This window comes from Lissotriton helveticus, chromosome 1_1, assembly GCF_964261635.1.
Source record: "Lissotriton helveticus chromosome 1_1, aLisHel1.1, whole genome shotgun sequence".
NCBI classification, from domain to species: domain Eukaryota; kingdom Metazoa; phylum Chordata; class Amphibia; order Caudata; family Salamandridae; genus Lissotriton; species Lissotriton helveticus.
Genome location: NC_136057.1, coordinates 1397017974 through 1397037438, shown reverse-complemented (window position 1 = coordinate 1397037438; position 19465 = coordinate 1397017974). Strand labels below are relative to the sequence as shown.

The 19465-nt window shown below is 48.6% G+C and overlaps 1 protein-coding gene across 5 annotated transcripts in view; it reads left to right on the top strand.

Annotated features, from left to right (window-relative positions):
* Positions 1-19465, top strand: part of RGL3 (ral guanine nucleotide dissociation stimulator like 3) — a 357925-nt gene that overhangs the window by 297833 nt on the left and 40627 nt on the right. For all 5 annotated transcript variants that reach the window (XM_078684184.1, XM_078684186.1, XM_078684183.1 and 2 more), the window contains exon 13: positions 1145-1266. In XM_078684184.1, coding sequence (XP_078540310.1) covers positions 1145-1266 — 122 coding nt within the window. The remainder of the gene's footprint in view (positions 1-1144; positions 1267-19465) is intronic.

Below are 19465 nucleotides of genomic sequence, written 5' to 3'. Positions count from 1 at the left end.
CGCATTCAGCCACGTGTGTCCTGGGCCCACTTATACTATCAGATGACCATACACAAAACCATCCCTCCGTAAACAATCAAGGCACACCCTAGGTTATGGAAAAAGTTGCAGGTAGTTTTCACCCTGTAGGGCCTTTGTTTCCTCTCTGCCGCGGTTTTCATGGAGTAGGAATCGCCATGAAAACTGTGGCGGTCCCGCCAAGCATTGCAGGCCTCAAAACCGCCGTGGCACTGTCAAGGACCTCTGATCCCTGGCGGTCGCGGCGGTGTAATGGTGGTCTGACCGCCCTAGTTGTAATAAGGTGGTCGGAAGACCGCCGCACCCCCGTGAGTCTGGTGGTCATTTATAGATTCTGAAAATATGTGGGTCCTGAGCAACCCCATGTTGGGCCTGAGCAATCTAAGCCAGTGGTGCCAAATATGATAGCATTGCAAATGAGAAGAATGAGAACATGCCTTCGAATATAGACTATCACAGCAAACATTCCAAGCCATTCTCTGTACAATATCCCATCTGCGTCGAGCAAAAGAAATGATTGTCTGTCTTTAAAGAAGGAAGATAGTCATCTTTAGATTAAGAAATGCACAACTGTGCCTCCGTGTAATCTTATGTGAACCGTATGGATTAACAACAGTACTGCACATGAATAATTTAAATGCTCCTCCTCACCCTGAGGAAGTGTCTGCCTTATGCTTACAATACTGGCTCCCACTCTGAGGAAGCGCACCCTGTTATAGAATACTTTAATTTCTAGAGTTTCTTAACCCGAAGCTTTGACATGAACACTAACATTTGCAGAGCTCAGCTAGCTTCGAGTTTAAGTGTAATGTTTACACTTTAAATATCACAAGGGGCATTACTCAAAACTGCATCACAAAATGTAGTGAACTTTATATGACTTACTTTTAAATTAACGTGAAAAAAGTTTAGTTCCAGCTATATTTAACTCAAAAAATAAATGTGAGGAAAGAGAAATAAAGAAAGGATAAAAATAAGTATGAATGAATACAGAAAGAAAGGTCAAAGTGATGAATACTAATGGCAACAACTGTGTGTCTAAAATGTTCATTTACGTGCGGAAAGTTGTATTGTACATGTCTGAGGTTCATAGGTATGTGTATGTATTTCTTCCTAACTTCTTTAGGAGTATGATGTCCTCTCACTGATCCTGAGGCTGCAACAGACATGCCAGCATTACTGCTTGAGCCCGCGGCCCCAGATTGTGAACGTGTTTGTTCGCCATCGGCAGCTCACCGACGACCAGAGGTATGGATGACAGGGATGGGGAATGCTTCTAGTCAACCTGAAAACAAGTATGAGAATAAACGAATTTCTGGGATAGGCCACCCTGTGTTCTCCTCTGCTGTTCTTAAGCACCCCTAAAAGATCTCCCTCGTTATCGATCAGCTGATGTTTAGCACTGCCATAAGAACCTGTGGATTCACCGAACAGACTGATGTAGGTATTTTACCTTTCGTTGGTGTTTAGCTGGCTGGAAGATCGTGGACCCTTTACACCTTATCTGTGGCAAGGAGATGCTCTACATATACTCACACCTTATTTGTTTATACACGGGAGAGGAGAGCACATGTTCTTATTATAACTAAATTATCATATCAGAACTCGCTTTTAATAAGAAACAGTCACCTGTCACCTATAATGATTTATTACTAGTGACAAGTGACATTATGAAGGCTTACCAGGCAAGGGTCTCCATTGGTATGCAACTCCCACTGCATTCTTCAATTTCTCACTAACTGACAGTGAGAAGAGAAGGAGGCGGGTCATCACCGGTGCACTCAGATTCTAATATTTTCTGCTCAGTATTGTTTCAGCTCAAACCACGTTCCCAAATGAATAAAATATTGGCAGTATAACTGCTGCAAAACTACACAGCAGTGGCGCACTAAAGTCTGAGGGGGAGCCTTCTCTGGAATATGCAGAGCGGGGCCACCCACACCCTGCCCTTTCCACCTTCAGCACAAAAACCGGTGCCTTTTACATTTTCTTCCTTACTTTGTGGATAAAATCAGCAGCTGGACACTCGTGGCGGAAAAAGAGAGGACAAAACAACAATCCGGAGGCGATTAGATTCACATATTAATTTGGGTTAAAAGCGAACAAGAAAAGCATTTTAGAAATACAGATGAGCCAGCAACAGTTTAAAGCAGCCACAACACAGACATTCAGCCACTCCTAACTCATTCTCATTACTTACTGCTGTTTTCAAGGCACTTTTTGCTAGAGCCAGAGCCTGCTCACCAGTCACAGTTCTGAACCAACGGAGGTGCTACTCAACTCTTAGGATCGGCCTCCACTCTCAGGATGATCCTCTCCTCCATCTGTGTCTAGTACGCCCGGGGGTTCACTGCATCCCCAAAGGTGCCGCCGACGTTCAGGGTGCCCTGTGTCGCTAGGGCTGCCCATCTACTCCTGTGGTGTCCTGTACTTCAAAGGGTGCCTCAGATATGTCCCTACTGGGGTTATTCCCCCTCCAAGGGTGCTCCCAATGAAACTCCTCGTATCAGTGTGTTACTCACACACATGCGTGCTTTGTGCATCAGTGGTGCTTTCGAACTCCTGCGTTCGCCACTTCAGTGGGTGCGCTATGTGCACCTTTTGGGATGCCACTTTATTTTCTGTGTACGTTTTAGGTGTCTGTACTTTTAGAGATTATCTCTACTCAAGGGGTGCTCTTTTGGTCTGTACCACTTGGTGTGGTCCACACTACTGTAGTACTGGGTACTTCTAGGGGTTCATGTTGGTGGGTCCACTGGGTCTGCCTCTCTGCGGTTGGTTCTTTTGCTATGTACTGCAGAGAGTGATTCTCCATTCTGTGTGGGTTCCATACTTCCAGGAGTGCTCTGCACCTTCAGGGATATGTAGCATGTGGTTCCAGGTGCGTTTCACACCCTCAGGACTGCTGTTAACTTCTGTTAGTCCTCCTTTGTTCTCGGGCACTCTGTGTGCTTCTAGAGCGGCGCTTACCTTCTTCAGTTGTCTCTACGTCTCGTAATGAGCGTTGCCTCTTGGGCTCCTCCGTACCTCAAGGTAATCCTCACCTCCTGGGGTGCCTGGTGTGTTTCGCACCCTCAGGACTGCTGTTAACTTCTGTTAGTCCTCCTTTATTCTCGGGCACTCTCTGTGCGTCTAGAGCTTACCTTCTTCGGTGTTCTCTACGTCTCGTAATGAGCATTGCCTCTTGGGCTCCTCTGTACTTCGAGGTGATCCTCACCTCCTGGGGTGCACGGTGGATTAAGGCCGCTCCTTACCTCCTGAGCCACTTTGCCCCTATTGAAGGGTTCCTCAACACCTGGGATGTTATCCCCACTAAGGCTGCTCCTTTACTCCTGAAGTTCTATGTCCTATAGTCGTGCTCCTTTCCTCCTGGATTGCCTTGTGCGTTATGAGTGTTCACTGTAGTACTGTGTAGCGCTTAAGGTGATCATCACTTCCTGGGTTCTCTGTACTCCAGGGGATACCCACAGTGTACCTTTAGGGGTGCTTTTTCCTTACTTAATCCTCCCTTCCTGCAATACTCTGTCCCCCTAGAGGTACTCTTCACCTTCTACGTTAGTGCTCCTCATTCATAGATGCTGCTGCAGTTGCAGGGGTGCAACATGTGTACCTTTGAAAGTGCTCTAAAAATGCTCCTCACATGTGCCCTTAATTGGCTGTAAGCACCGGTCTATCTTCTGCTCCTGCTGTATTGTATCGTAATTGCATTTATATAGCACGTACTACCCCTGACGAGGCGGCAAAGAGATTTTATGGCGAGTATCATACTACTCCGGAACCCATAAAGGATTAGTGGTGAATTAGTATAGTGAAAATATGAAAGTAATTTGAGTGGTGGATATGTTAGTCAGGTATTTGGATTGAGAAAGATAGTGGATGGATAGAAGAGGGGGAAAAAGCTTTGCATTTATATAGCGCTTGCTTCCCTTGATGGGGCGTTGAAGACCTTTTTGGCAAGTGTCACGCTACTCCTGAGCTCATAAATGATTAGTTGTGAATTAGTATAGAATTTAAACTAACTGGCTGCAAGGCCGTATGCTGGAGCTTACTCTCTCCTTCCTAGAAGGGGCCTACCAGCATAGACACAACCAGCCCACCTCCAAGCTCCCACCCCACAACCCACTCCAGAAGTAAACATGGCGGAGGGCCTCGCCTCATGATGGATCTTTTCATCAGAGGAAGTCTGGTCATGCTTAATGCCTGTGAACTGCTACACATTGTCTGTTTCTTTTCTCTCACTTTTAGTAGCTGCGCTATCACACTGCTTGCACACAGTTAACAATAGGCTGTCGGTTAGTTTTACAGCAGCCTGGCAAGCTAGTGGTCTAAGGTGACAGGTGAAATAGGGGGATCACCAGGAAAGGGAGGCCAGCACACCCAAGCCATGGGTTGGGGGGCGAGGGCTCTGTAACATATGTGTTTTTTGCCTTCCCTCCTGTGTGTTACTTTCCCCGTCACATACCCCTGCGCGCTCTCCATGTTGTTCTTCAACCTATTTTTCTGCTGATGCTGAACAGCATTGCCAACACGCATTTGAAAAGAGAATTGTTGACTAAAACTATTGAAAGTGGAAACCTACTGATTTTGTCAATGCTTGTTTACTGACTTTACCAATGCTTGTTTCCTGAATTTCTTTCTTTCCAACTGAGGCCTCTTGTTTCAAACTTGGTTCCACAGAGAATGCTTGTTTGAGCCTGCACACGTTATACGCTAATGTGACATGACTTGTAGATTGCGCTGGTATTTACACCGCTGCCTGATCCCCGGCGCTGTGGACGCGCACAAGATGACAGAGAAGCTAAGTGTGCTAGCACACTGAACGTAATCTGCTCATTGTTTTTAAAATTGTACTTAATCTCTGTGCTGCTGCATTTTTAAAATCACTTCTCCTACCTTCCTGTATGATCTGCACTGCTCCCCGGTCCACCACTGGTTTTACCTGCTTGAGTGGAGGGAGCACGGGAAACATCCTTTACAACGCAACTTTTACCACGCAGTGCCTTTACGACGCAACTTTTACAACGCAAACCATTACAAGGCATTGCGCTGGGGGGCGCTCTAAGATAGGGAATACGTTTAATTTACTATCCAACACCTTCCCTAGTGTCCACGGGGACTGGAGTTGGAATAGTAAATTAAACTATTCACTATCCAGCACCCCAAAGCGCTATGCGTTGTAAAGGTTTGCGTTGTAAAAACCGCGTTGTAAAGGCATGCGATGTAAAAGCATGCGTTGTAATGTCATACATCCGGGAGCACCCACCACCTTTCTCCCCCCACCCGCTTCTAGCCAGGAGACCGGAGGGGGCGGAGCTCTCTCCCTATTCACACTGATATCTGATCTTCCGCGCAGAGGGTGCACCGCTGGCGCGCCAAAGGCAAGCCCGTCTGCGCCCGGCCGCATCCAGGGGCCACAACCCCTGCACGTTCTTCCAGCAACATCATAACTTACAGCCCCCAAGAACTACTTTCGCTGAGAAAGGAGGTATACCTAAATTGCAAGCACTCATTCAAGGCCACTAACGGACAATCTCGTTACCTCTATTGCAACTTACTGTCCAACCATCCAACAAAACCATGATACCTGTGACCACCCAACCCCCTCTCAGGATGTTCCTCCTGAACTGCAGATCACTACCTAAACATACAACCAAACTTGCCCAAAATTGACGCCCTTTTTTTAACCGAGACTTTGTTTCAGGCTGAAGCTGACCCCGTCATTATCCAAACCCTCCCCCCCTGTTATTCAATACTGAGAGCTGATCGCAAGAATGGTAGAAGAGGAGGCATAGCAGTGGTGTACAAAGACCTATATAACTGCCGCACCACCACAGACCCTTTATCGGAATGCGAGAGCCTGGCCTTCTCCTTGGAGTTTTCTCCAATGAGTACCTTCTCAGGCCTATTAATTTAACGCCCGCCCGGGGCTCCAGGCGAATTTCTCACGGCCCTTTCCACCTCTCTTGCTAACTTTTTTTTTTAAAACTATTTATTTGTGGCTGCATATTATAATTTACAACTTATCATTGCCTTTGCATACAACATACAGTCCATTTTAATTTTTCGCCCCCAACATATCCCAACAGGTTAAATGCTGGTAACTGAACAAGTACCGTTTCTTAAGAGGTATAAAAAACAGAAAGTTGAGTGCATTTGTATACTATGTGCAGAAAAGCATCAATTTGTTTAACATCATTATGCAGCACATCATAGTATGCACAAGTCATGCAGGATTGACCATAATTACTCAAGTCCGTAACCTGTCCCTCCCCCCCTCAACCTCCCCCCCCCCCCACGTCTCCTGGTGCATCCAATTTAGAGGGTAACATCTCATAACTTAATTCTCAAGTGACTTAGCAAAGAACGTGCAGAGTCTAAGTGGTTCCACCCTGCGTGGCTCTGGGATCCTATGCTCCCGCATCTCATTCGCCGCACTCGTAACCTAACCCACCATTTACGATCCATCTACTTGCGATGGTCCAAGTTCCATCTCTTCTGGTTCTAGTAGCATACGTTCCCAGTCTTGTGCAATTGGGTATTTCCGCTGCCCTCTTTGCTCCTCTCTGCGCAAGGCTGCTCCTTCTGCCCTACCCCATTTCAGCAAATCAGAGTGCCACCCTGTTAGTCCAGGGGGTCTGGGAGATTTCCATCTCATTGTTAAGGCTCTGATTGCTATCAGTAGAGCCAGATCTAAGAATCTCACTTGGGCCTTATGGTGTTTGGGACGTTTACGATGCCCCACTAAACAATATAGTGCATTCTCTAGCACCGGCAAGGCGGTGACTGTACGCAGTGTGTTGCAGACTTCCCCCCATTATCCGCGCAATCGTGGACATGCCCAGAGCATATGAAGAAAGTCAGCCTCATCCATCTTACAACGAGGGCAGTAATGAGGAGAGTCTGGGAACATTCTGTGTAACCTGTGGGGGGTAAGGTATGCCCTATGCAACACCATGACCTGGATACATTTAAATTTAACATTCCTGGATACTTTCCTGGGGTGTTCAAGGATAACTTTCCAGGCCCCATCCGATAAAACCTCCCCCGTGTCCAGTGACCAGGCCTCTCTAAGTGTGTTGAGTGGAGTGGCTACATGTTCCCTGATCCCGGTGTAAAGCCATCTGACCAGGTGTCCTCCTGTCCCCATATAATAGATTAGGTGGACCAGTTCATGTTGTATAGGTTTATCTCGTTGTGGGGCCCATGTGTGTCTTATGTAGTGTGATACAGCGGCATGTAGAAGGAATAAACCTCATGGGGCCCCTGTGGTTTGCAGGAAGGAGTCGTGATCTAGCAATGTGTCGTCCCCGAAAAAGGCCCCTATGTCTTCCACCCCAGCTTCCATCCAGGGCAATAGCCTACTTTGGTTAAGCCGTCCGTGCGGCGTTGGGATGCCTATCAGGGGAACATTCGTTGCCAAGGGCGCGGTCATGGAAGTGTATGCCAGAGCCTTCCTCCAGCACCACAGGGCCGTGCGCAGGAGAGGGTGGCAATCCTGAGGAATCCTGGTCTTAGGCAGTAACAGATAGTGGAGCTCCCCGCTCGCCATTCTGTCTGTTGTAAAGTCAATCTCGTGCAGGTTTCTACCCACCACCCATCGCGTCAGCCATTGGAGCTGACTAGCATAATAGTATCCACGCAGGTCCGGCACGCCCAGACCACCCAATCTAGTGCTTAGTTGGAGTTTTCGGAGGCTGATACGTCTCCGTCCGGACCCCCAAACTAGAGTTATCAAAATCGTATTCAACGTGTTAAATATCTCCTGCGGTAGGATGACCGGCAGATTAACAAAGTAATAGAGCATGCGGGGAAGCATGACCATCTTTGAGATGGCGACCCTACCCATGACGGACAGGGGCAGTGACGTCCAAAACCCCACACTACTGCGAAGGCTAGTAATAGCTCTTCTAATGTTGCCCTCAATTTGGTCTTCAGGCGTTCTATAGACTTGAATGCCCATATATTTGAACGTGGTCTGGGCTATTGGGAACCAGTATCGTCCAAATTGAATGAGAGGGGGGTGTTGCGATTCCCTGAAATAAAAGCCGGTAGACTTTTCGGGGTGAATAGCTAAGCCAGATATGATCTCGAATCGTGTAAAGGTGTTGGCTATGGCCGAGTGACCCTCTTCCAAATCACGGAAGTACAGTAGGATGTCGTCTGCATATATTGATATTAGACTGTGTGTCCCCCCAATGGTAATACCCATCCTGTCTTCACGAGCCCGAAGGGCTATTCCCAGGGGTTCCAGCGTTAGCACAAATAGGATGGGTGACAGGGGGCAACCCTGCCGGGTTTCTCTGTATACCAGGTAGCTGTCTGAAATGTACAGACCAGTGCGCGCTCGGGCAGAAGGGTCCGTGTATAACAGACGCACCCATTTCAATAGGGACTCCGGGAAGCCGAAGCGCCGCAATACCTCAAACATGAATGTCCATGACAGAGAGTCGAATGCCTGCCTGAGGTCCAGCGCAATACAGCCAGCCCGGGGAAGATCTTGCGGTGTGGCAGCCATGAGGGCGTGGAGTCTCCGCGTATTCTGGGATGTACTCCTGCCCGGGAGGAAGCCACATTGGTCTGGGTGTATCAGGGCGGCGAGATGGGGCTGTACCCACAGAGAAATTACCTGAGTATCTTGTACTCTGTAGATAACATCGAGAGAGGCCTATAGTTAGTCAGTTCGAGCGTATCTCTGCCAGGTTTAGGTATGGACGTGAACAGAGCTTGCATCGTCGAGACGGGTAGATGACCTTCCGCAAATGACGTCTTATATACCTTCTCGAGAATGGGTACCAGTGTTTCCGAATATGTCTGGTAAAACTCTACTGGGAGCCCATCCATGCCAGGCATTTTATTACGGTTGAGGGATCGGATAGCCAATCTAATTTCCTGTTGTGTTATGGGGCCGTCAACTTCCTTCTGCACGTCCCGAGACAGGGCTGGGAAGGGCAATTCCTGCAGGAATTCCACGATTGCACCCGAATCCTCTGCGGGTAAGGGAGCGTATAATGCCTGCAAATGGTCATGGAATGCCTTATTAATGTCGGACTGCGTGGACACTATGTCACCCGACCTGGTACGGATCTGTGTGATTACCGGGGGGTCAGGACTATCTCAGACCAGGCGGGCCAGCAGGGCGCCTGACCTATCCGCTTCAGCTTGTTGACGGCGTAAGTATTCTTTATGATCTATGGTTATCAACGTTTCCAACAGTTCCGTGTGTTCTATATTCCCCGCTTGCAGTTCCCCTTTCCGTCCCGGGTCTAAGCTTGCCTCCCTTTCTAATGTCTTCAGGCGGCTTTCTACCTCACAGAGACTCTTATGGATTTCCTGTCGTGCTCCCACCAACTGTCCAATGGCAGCACCTCGTACAACTACCTTCATGGCATCCCACACTATCAAATTGGATGCCGCTGTATCCCAGTTCTCCCTAAAATAAGTATCCAAAGTACCCGAAAGGGATGCGCGGAAGGGGGCATCCTCCAACAGCATCGGATTAAGTCTCCAAGTGGGCACCGGAGATGGCACCCTACCCCAGAGAAGGTCAAGTGTCAGTGGTCTGTGGTCGGAGAAGGTTTTAGCCAGATATTCTGATGCACCGATCTTAGACAGCAGAGAGCTAGAGCACATAAATCTGTCAATGCGCGTGTGTAAGTCGTTTACTGGGGAGTAATAAGAGTACTCTTGGTGGGTCGGATTTAGTGCGCGCCAGGTATCGACTAGTCCCCACCCTGCGGCCCATGTCTGAAACGTCTCAGCTAGTTTAGTGATCCCAGCCATCTGGAGAGGTGGGTGCGACCTATCCAAGCCTACGTCTAACACCATGTTCCAGTCTCCCCCTAGAACCCAGGGGATGTCCACCCAGTCTGACAATGCCCGCCCCACCTTAGTAAGGAATTTACCCTGATCAAAGTTCGGGGCGTAAATACTGCCAAGAACCAGTAGCGTGCCATCCAATGTACCTTTCACCATAATATATCTCCCCTGGTCGCCCACTTTCCTTTCTGTTTCTATAAAGGGTGTTCCATGACGCACCCAAATAGTCGCCCCCCCTAGAAAAGGCAGAGTAAGAAGTAGAGTATATAGTACCCCTCCATCTCTTTCTAAGCGTGTGTATTTCGGATACCGTTAAATGAGACTCCTGCAGGAATGTGATCTGTGTATGGTGTCGCAGTAAGAATGCATGGATCCCATGTCTTTTTTGTATGGCCCCGAGCCCACGCACGTTCCAGGTGGCCAGCTTATATTTCCCAATAGTGTCAGCCATAGCCATTTCCAGAGTGTGTTCTAAGTGTTACCATTTCCTTTCTGACGCATAATGTTAAAAATAACCAGGAGACGTATCCCTTCCCACCCAAGAACAAAACTAACTTGGCGCAGCCTAAGAACATCACTGAGCCTGACAAGAAAATTCTAAACAAAACGAACCAGGTATTGGTGCATACGCCATTGGGGGGGGCCAAGCACTGTCCTATACATTGGGGCTGTCCATCCGGACGCAGCTGGCTCAACGGTTCGCCAGCCCAGGGATATCATTATCAGGACATTTTTCACAGTCGTCTCCTGGAAGAACCCAGTAGTGGAACTACAGAATCTAGCGGGACCCAGCATTCCAGGTGGACCTACCTTCTGGACTCACCCTTCAGTAAAACTTGTGTGCCCTGGGCCCATCATATAGAATTTTAATCATAACTAGTCCATCCGCCTCCCCATACTCGTGCCTGTGCTACAGACACTAATAACCACCAGGTATTACAAAAAGGATATCAAGGGTCCTCAGGGGAGCCATCCAGCTCTCGTAGAGTCTTGTCTCCTTTCAATTGTCCAGTATGTCATCTGCCGCCCTGGGTGTCACGGTTGGGAATAAAACCACACTGTTCTCCGAGTCCGAGTGGAGCGTGCTGTCGTCCGTGTCCGTGTTAATCTTCTCCTGCTCCTCTCTGAAGTTGCCCACCAAAGCAACTGCTTCCCGCTGCTCTTCTTTCTGTTGCTCCCGCGAGGGTCTATGTCGTCCGGAACTCTTCCCTAGGCCAAGAGAATCTCCATCAGTACGTCCCGAGTCATTCCGGGATCGGCCACCAAACATGTCCTGAGTGGCCTCCTGGCTACTTTCTATGCCCATCACCTCGAGCCACTCCTCCACATCAGTGGGACTTTCAAAAAAGTGTGTATTTTTGTCGTACACCACCTTTAGTTGGGCCGGGAACAGTAACGCATAGCGCAGTTTGACCTTTTGGAGCCTTTTCTTGACCTCTAGGTATGAAGAACGTTGTTTTTGTACCACGTTGGTATAGTCCGGCTACAGCGAGACGCGGCGGTTCTCATATTCTATAAGAGATTTCTCCCTCGCCTTTTGCAAAAGAACATCCCTGTCCCGATAGTTAAGTATTCGAACAATCAAGGGACGCGGCGGTTGACCTGGTTTGGGCCTCCCAGTGGGGATGCGGTGCGCTCTCTCCACACAGAAAAGTGGCGACAGGCCCTCTGTGGTGACGTGGTCGCGGAACCATCGTTTCATGAAGTCCGCCTCGTGGGACCCCTCACAGCGCTCCGGAAGGCCAATCACGCGGGTATTGTTGCGTCGATTACGACCTTCTGCATCCTCCACGCGGTCCATCAAGGAGGCAACCTGTTGTTGCAGTTGCTGGATGGAATTAGTATTGGCCTCCACCGTCAGGGTTATATCCGTTATCGCCGCTCCTTGGTCCTTGACCTTGTCAGCCAATTTTGAATGATCTGCTTTGAGCAAGGAGAGGTTGGTTGTAAGAGTTCCCAGTTGTGACTCCATCGCTGACCTGGAGTCTCTGATCTCTTTTAGAATCAGGTCCAGTTTGTCCATGTTTTGCCCCTCCGTGGGGTTCAACTCCGCTGCCCCCGATAAAGCCTCTCCTGCGTTCGTGTCCTGATTGTGCTGATTGTGCTGCATCGCAGTCGGGCCATCTCGGCCCTCTAACGCTTTCGCCCCTTTCCGGACCATGGTCAGGGCAGTCCAAGGCACTCCGTACCTCTTCACACCATTCGGCAATCTCCTTTTGCGCTGATGCGCAGTGCGTCCAGCAGAGACCCACCACAGCACTCCTGCGTTAGTTCCTCGTGTCCAAGACCACGCAGCCGCTCCCCTCGTTGTTCTCGGGTCTCCTGCGCGCCGTCTAGGCAGTGTTCAGGTGTGTCCCCGGTTCACGAGCCAGCAGGGTGCCCCCTCGGGGGGTGTGGGGGGAAAATGGGGACCAGGGGACCCCAGTGCCTCTTCCAGCGCCGTCACGACGTCCAGGCTCCATTCGGCGTCAGCATCCCCCTCACTGCGGCCATCCTTCTGCAGCGCCGCTTTAGCATGTGGGGGAGGGGGGAAGAAGAAGAGGTGGGCAGCGGGGGGTCTCTCCCCTTAGGTATCGCCCCCCTTACCCCCTACCTCCAGGCCTCCGTCCTCAGGGCCGCGCTCCAGGCACCCAGGTTTCAGGATTCAGCCCCTCTCTCAGGCCGGCTGCCCTTGGCCACCTCGGCCTGGCAGGTCAGCCTCACGCCGGTATCTTCCTTTTACAGGCGGCGGTCCGCTTGGGGCATATCCACAGCCCCTATCGCGCCTCACTCGGGTGCTCATGCGCCAGAGCACGTCGCGTCGCCCCGGGGCCCAGGTTCCGGCACTTCCGGTCTCGTTGGCCCGGGACAGTCCGGGCTCGCCTTGCACTCCAGCCCCCGGCTTCGTCCGGGAGGAAGGCCGCAACAGGCCCACGTTTGCCGCCGGCTCTCCGCAGCTGTCGGAGTCTCCCAGCCCCTCCAAAAGGCTCCGGGGGTACAGCGCTACCAGGTCCCCTGCACTGGTATGGTCCGGGGTCCGCCAGAAGCGCTCTGCAGGGTGTCAATCCCCAGGTGGCACCGGAGCTCTAGCTGCCTCCGTCCGCCATCGTGGCCTGCTAGCCACGCCCCCCCATCTCTTGCTAACTTGGCCTTCGCCCCTTCCAATTTTACTGTACTTGGGGACCTTAATCTTCATTTAGATGACCCTAACAATCACACAGCCAAGGAACTGATCACAAACCTATCTGCACTTCAGCTCACGCAGAAAGTCCTTTCTCCTACGCATGTCAAAGGCCACCTTCTCAACCCGGTCTTAAGTAACCTACATGAACTCATTGTAGGCACCCCACAGCCGCTCCCATGGTCGGATCACTACCTGGTTCCCCTAACCTGGGCTGTCCAGCCCCCCTTCCCTCCCCCAACTCCATCCCGGTTCTGAAGCGGAATCGGCCCAAACTCCCCACTGACCATTGGATGTCAGTACTCGAAGCCTCTAGACCAGTTATTGATCCCAATCCCACCCTGGCCAACGATAAGTTCAACCATTGGATCACTAGCTCCCTTGACTCAGTTCTCCCAAAAAGACCCACCCTCAAGAAGTGCAGGCTGAAATCGGCCCACGGGTTCTCCCCTAAGCTTAGAGAATCAAAACAAGAATGCAAAAGACTTGAGTGAAGGTGGAGACAGAACTATTCTCAATCCAGAAAGCTAGATTACAGAAAATCAATCAGACGTTATAAATCTGAAATGAATGCTGCCCAAGCTACCTTCCACCAGGAGAAAATCCACGCAGCCGCCAACTGCCCCAAAGTAATTTTTCAAATTGTGAAAGCTGTCTCCAACCTGCCCCAGAAACAACAAACCTGAGAGGGGGCACTTACGCGATGTAACAACCTAGCGGAATTCTTTAAACAGAAAATTCAAAATATTTATCTGTCTTTCCCAGCCTCCCAGTGTGAACCTCCAGCTCCCCATATCTCAGGTATGCCTGATGAATCTCGAATCTCACTAAGCCAATTCCCTCTTCTGGACCCAGCCTTACTGGATTCAATCATGACTAAAGTAACCTCAGGCTCACCCACTGACCCTGCTCCCCCTCAGTCCCTTAAATTACTCGCCAACATCGTCCGTCCCGCAATACTTGATCTCTTAAACTCATCTATCCACTCTGGCACGGTCCCCCCCTGCCTGGAAATGTGCCCTGGTCAAAGCCCTTCTAAAAAAACCAATCTTGACCAGGCCAACCTAGCCAACTATCGCCCCATTTCCCTGCTTTCCTGGCTGAGCAAAGTGTCAACGTCTTGGCCGTTCCTTTGTTTTCGTATGATGCAAAAAGGGGTCCACCTCCAGACTTCCCCAACTCTGGATATCAACCTCAGAGTAGTAAGGTAGTCAGGCGAGGGAAAGAAGGAATTAGGGAGGGAACAGCGGGGAGCGGGAGACCTGTAACAAAAGAATACAGAATTAGCACAGATTCTACAACAGTCTACTCTCATGTGATCTCACTAGGACTAACTAGTACCTTTGACTTGGCAGAGGGAGGTCAAACGATCATACACCACCCTGGCCGAGATATCGTGATCTAAGACTGGATACAAACCTACAATAACAACACACAACAGATTAGTGCTCATTTCTCACCACTCTCTCCTAGCAAATACTGGGATATTCTCAACATACATACCCAGACAATTTCTTGTAGGCAAAAACAAACTCAAAACTAAAGGCAAGGCTTCTTTCCCCTCCGAACAGGATGTAGGTAAGTTCCACGATACTAACAAAACGCTCCTCTAGATCCAGAGAAGAACAGTAATATGAGAACGTACCAAAATATAATAAACTCAAGGTCCGTATAGTAATGGTCAGGAAAGCACGATATCAAGTTATGCCAGAACAGAGTTGCGCTATACTAGCGCGGAGAGACCGCAAAGTTCCAAATCCAAAGGTCAACACAAATAAGGGCTTCCTTAACAACCAAATCCGATAATGAAGGCTTACCGGAGATGCGAGGATTTCATAGCGCTTCCATCAGCGCGAAATGTTTTCTGAACAAAGTCTCCCCAAAGTAAATCCCAGAGCTACCACGGCGCGGTGAAGTCATATAGCGACAACCTCGTTGTCGTCCCAAGCGCTAAACAACAGCGCGATGCTCCTCAAAGGAATGGTCTCTAAACAAAGATGTGCGCTTCCCTTCAGCGCGATGTCCGGAAACGAAACAAAACCAAAGAGGGCGCTTTTCCCACAGCGCGAAAGATCTGAACTTCCGTAGTTCCAAAAGTAATTCGAACTCCAAGGACACTAAGAGCCTCCGCAGATCAGAGCGAGACTCGGACACCCAAACCGCATACACAGGTGACGGAAAACAAGCCACAGAGTATTCCGAAAATGGCAGATTACGCGCACTTTCCTCAGTGCACCACTGGGTAATATAACTAAGGCTCCGCCCAATTTCTGGACCTTCTGGGAGTTGTAGTTCCCCAATGTCGTAGCAGTCGCGATATGCTAGGAGGGCAGGATTCAGCGCCTGACACAAAGTGCTAGAAAAGCACATAAACTCCGTGCTGGTTGAGTACTTAGAATTGAACGTTGTCCTCCACCATTCCCAAACCGGTTTCTGCCCTCAGTTGGGGACCGAGACTGATCTCCTTGCCGCAACTGAGGAGGCCAGAAGGATACTGGACCAGGGCAGCACTGCCGCTATCATTCTCCTTGACCTCAGTGCCGCTTTTGACACTGTCAATCACAACACCTTGATCCTCCATCTTAAGAACCTAGGAGTATCTGGCACTGCACTAACATCGCTCTAGTCATTCCTCAGCCACCGCTTTTTTCAGGTGTTTGAAGGAGATGTTGTCTCCAACCGGCTGCCGTTTAGTTGTGGGGTACCTCAGGGCACCTCCTTAAGCTCCACACTGTTTAACATCTACATGAGACCCCTGGCAGAGAGATTGTCCATCCATCTGGCATAAAGAACAACACCTATGCAGATGACACGCAGCTCGTGGTGGCACTAAATCACCCCGAGCGGTGATCTAGCACCCTAGGCCCTTGCCTAGAGGAGGTTGCCAAATGGATGGAACTCTCCTGCCTCAAATTGAACGGGGATAAAACCGAGCTCATGCTTCTTGGCAACTCTCCCTCCTTCAACCCTGCACTGCTATGGCATCCTTGTCTTGGTCCTGCACCAAACTCTGAAGACCAGATCAAGAGCCTCTGCATGTGGCTTGACCGCTGCCTTAGCTTTAACTTTTAGGCTACTAAGCTCTCAGCTACCTGCTTTGGCCTGCTGAGGATGCTTCGCAAGATCCTCCCCCTTCTCCCATTCCAGGTGAGAAGGATCCTGAACCAAGCCCTCATCCTTTCCCGCTTGGATTATGGAAATGCTCTTTATCTGGGAGCCCCTCTATCCACTATCTTCAAGCTCTAGATCATCCAAAATTGTGCTGCCCGTCTGTTTCTTCAGCTCCCTCGCAGGCAATCTGCTAAACCAGCACTAAGGAACCTTCACTGGCTCCCCATCAGGGTAAGGATCCTGTTCAAAGCCATGTGCTTGGCACACAAGGCCTTCTGGAAGTGTGGCCCTGCTATTTCCCAATCCCTGGTCACACCCTATCATCCGGCTAGGAACCTCCGCTCCAGCCTCACCTTCTCTGCCGCTACGCAAAGAATACGGAGAGCCAGATGGGTCGGGCGCTCCTTCTCTTTAAAGGCTGATAACTCCTGAAATTCCCTCCCTCTCCATCTGCGAAAGGAGCCCAACCTGTTAGCATTTCGAAAACTCCTGAAAACTCATCTTTTTAACATCCCCCTCTATCACTTGCTCCCGTTCTGCTTGATCCGTCTGCAGCGCTGGGAGGCCTCAGGGTAGTCATGACTATACAAGTTCTACTTCATTCATTCATTCAAGTTGAGGTGACTATGCTAGTAGTCATGTTGCACTTGTGCAGTAGCATTATGTTCCAATCACAGGGTCACTACTGGAGGAAAAAGCCTGAGGAGTGTCGCAAAGGAAACCAGGGACAGGACATCACAATAGAAAACTGAAGAGAAACCAGATCCAAGAAGCAAAACGGATCCAAAAACAGTAGGGACAAAGGAGAAACAAGGGGTGTAGACCTTACGGAAAAAAGGCTCCAACTGTATTGGCATGCAGTTTCTTCTGATTCCTAGACCCTTAAATTGTGGCAACAGGAAGTGGGAAATAGTAATGAAACTTTACTGCAAGTAAGCCATCTTGGATTGGTAAAATCAAACTTCCTGTGAAAATGGACATTTTAGAAAAGTTAGGAACTGTGCTCATCTATAATTCGAATGCCACCATTCCTCTTAATCTTCCCTGTTGTAGTCAAAGAGTGACAAGGAGGATGTGCAAGCTTCCGGAAGGTAGGAGAAGCCCTGCCTGCGCTTCCAAAGCCGCTGCTAACACACAAAGTGACAATACGTCACAGAAAAAGGCTGCCATCCAGCAGGATAAGGTAATACAATTGACAAGCCTCCCATGAGACTGGCCTCTGTCTAGAGATGTGCTCTGTTCTGCCTGCTGAAGACAGCATGAGAATTGCTGCACTCATTGCCTGTTAGAAAGGCCGGTTCGCAGGGCCCCCGGAGACAAAAGCACCCCTTATTTGAGGATCTCGAATTATAAAGTTTAAAATACACCTAAGTGTACAAAATGAGGAAATATCAAGTCCACTGTGGAGTTCGCTGACGTTATAAAAACACTTGGCCTGTGACTTCGTGCATTTTATATAGCCAAGGAATTTTGGTCGGTTGCAATTTCCTGACTCAGCATAGTTTGAGGTATTTTATTTGGTATATAATTAGTGGGAAAACATTGTAATCCTATACATTGAGTACATTATTTTCTTATTAAACACGTTTTTGGATGTCAGAACAAAAAATAGCATCAATATTCACCTGTAATAACTTATTACAAACTAGTAGCCATGTTCTGGAAGGCGTAGCCCCGCTTTTGGCTTCTAGTTGCTGTAGACACCCACTTACACTACATCAAGACATAGATTTCACTAACATGCCATTTGTTGTAATATGTTTGCTTACGCCTACTGATTATATTTAAAAACGTACCACCCAACTTGGGACGTTAACATATTAGTTTGATTCCTTTATAAAGGTACTTGGACTGTGGTTCTATGGTCATGAAAGGCATCAGTGAATTGAAATATCCGCATAATTTACAGTTTGGGCACATATTCCCATCTAAAGTTGTTCCATATTAAAACAATAGTTTTGCCTTCAACTCGCCCCAGTGAGTTATGGCAGCTGCTGCTGAGATCTGTGTCGTCATGCAGGCCAGTGGCTCCAATCTTGGAGAGGACAGCTAAGTGTTTGAGCCCCTACTGCTAGGTTTCTCTGTGTAACCTGCAGATCACTAGTTCAAATCCTAGTAAAATGTCTCATTAGGTTACGAGGCTGATATTTGCCGATGATCTGCTGAGCAAAGGTTTGAATTCTGCTATGACAGGTCAGTGGTTTGATGATATGCTGCAGAGATCTGTGCTCGTTTAGGAAACAGTCAGAAATCCATTTAAGGCACGTCTTTGGGTTAATGCATCTCCCGCATCAATCTGTATTTACTGTAAAGGTCGCTGATATAAATCCTCGCTGGTTTGAATCAGCCTCTTATCCTTTTCAAGCAGACAAAAGGAGTACCCTTGAGTAAATTAATAAGAGCACATGTATCGTAATTCGAGAACGATAATTCGATCAGCTAAATGTATGCTCAGTATTGTTTTTGTCTTACCGTGGTGACAGAGCAGTCTGTGGTCCTTACAGCTCTGTTCTCAGGACGTGTGTGTATTCAGTCACTCAATACATCTTTGTCAAACACCTGAAAGGGAATGAAATGCAAATTCAGTGGGCCGTATGTCATCAGTTCCTTGCTCATTATTCACACGATTAATAATTTACTGACTACTTTGTGTTACCAAGGCCCACATGCATCAACAATGCCATTTGCGATTCCTTATTAGCGAAAAATAAGGATTCGCTAATAAGGAATAGCAAAAGACTACGCATGAAGAAATCGCTAAAGAAATTGCGATTTCTTAATATTCCTTAATTGCGACTCGCAAATTGCGAGTCGCCATTAAGGAATACCTCCCCATTCATTCCTATGGGCCTAGAGGCCCATAGGAATGAATGGGAAGACATTCTCAATTTGTGAATCGCAATTAGCGAATCGCAAATTGAGAATGCAATTTCAAAGGTGCAGGGGTGTCCAAAGGACACCCTGTTGCACCCCTGAAATTGATCTGTGCACATATGTTGCGCACACACATGTCCTTAGGGCATGTGTGTGCGCAACATGAAACATTGAAAAATGCACAAAAGTGCATTTTTCAAAGTTTTTGCAAATTACCATGAAGTTGAACTTCATGGTAATTTGCTACGCCTATTAGCGAAATCGCTAATTTTTTTACTTTGATGCATTGCATTTAAGGAATCTCAATTTGGGATTCCTTAAATGCAATCGCAATTTAAGGAATCTCAATTTAGAGATTCCTTAAATTGCGATTTTTGCATTTGGGATGATGCATCCCAAATGCAAAAATACCGGTCGCAAAGGGGCAGATTCTCAGAACCGTTTGCGACCGTTTTTTAGCTTGATGCATGTAGCTGTAGGGGCACT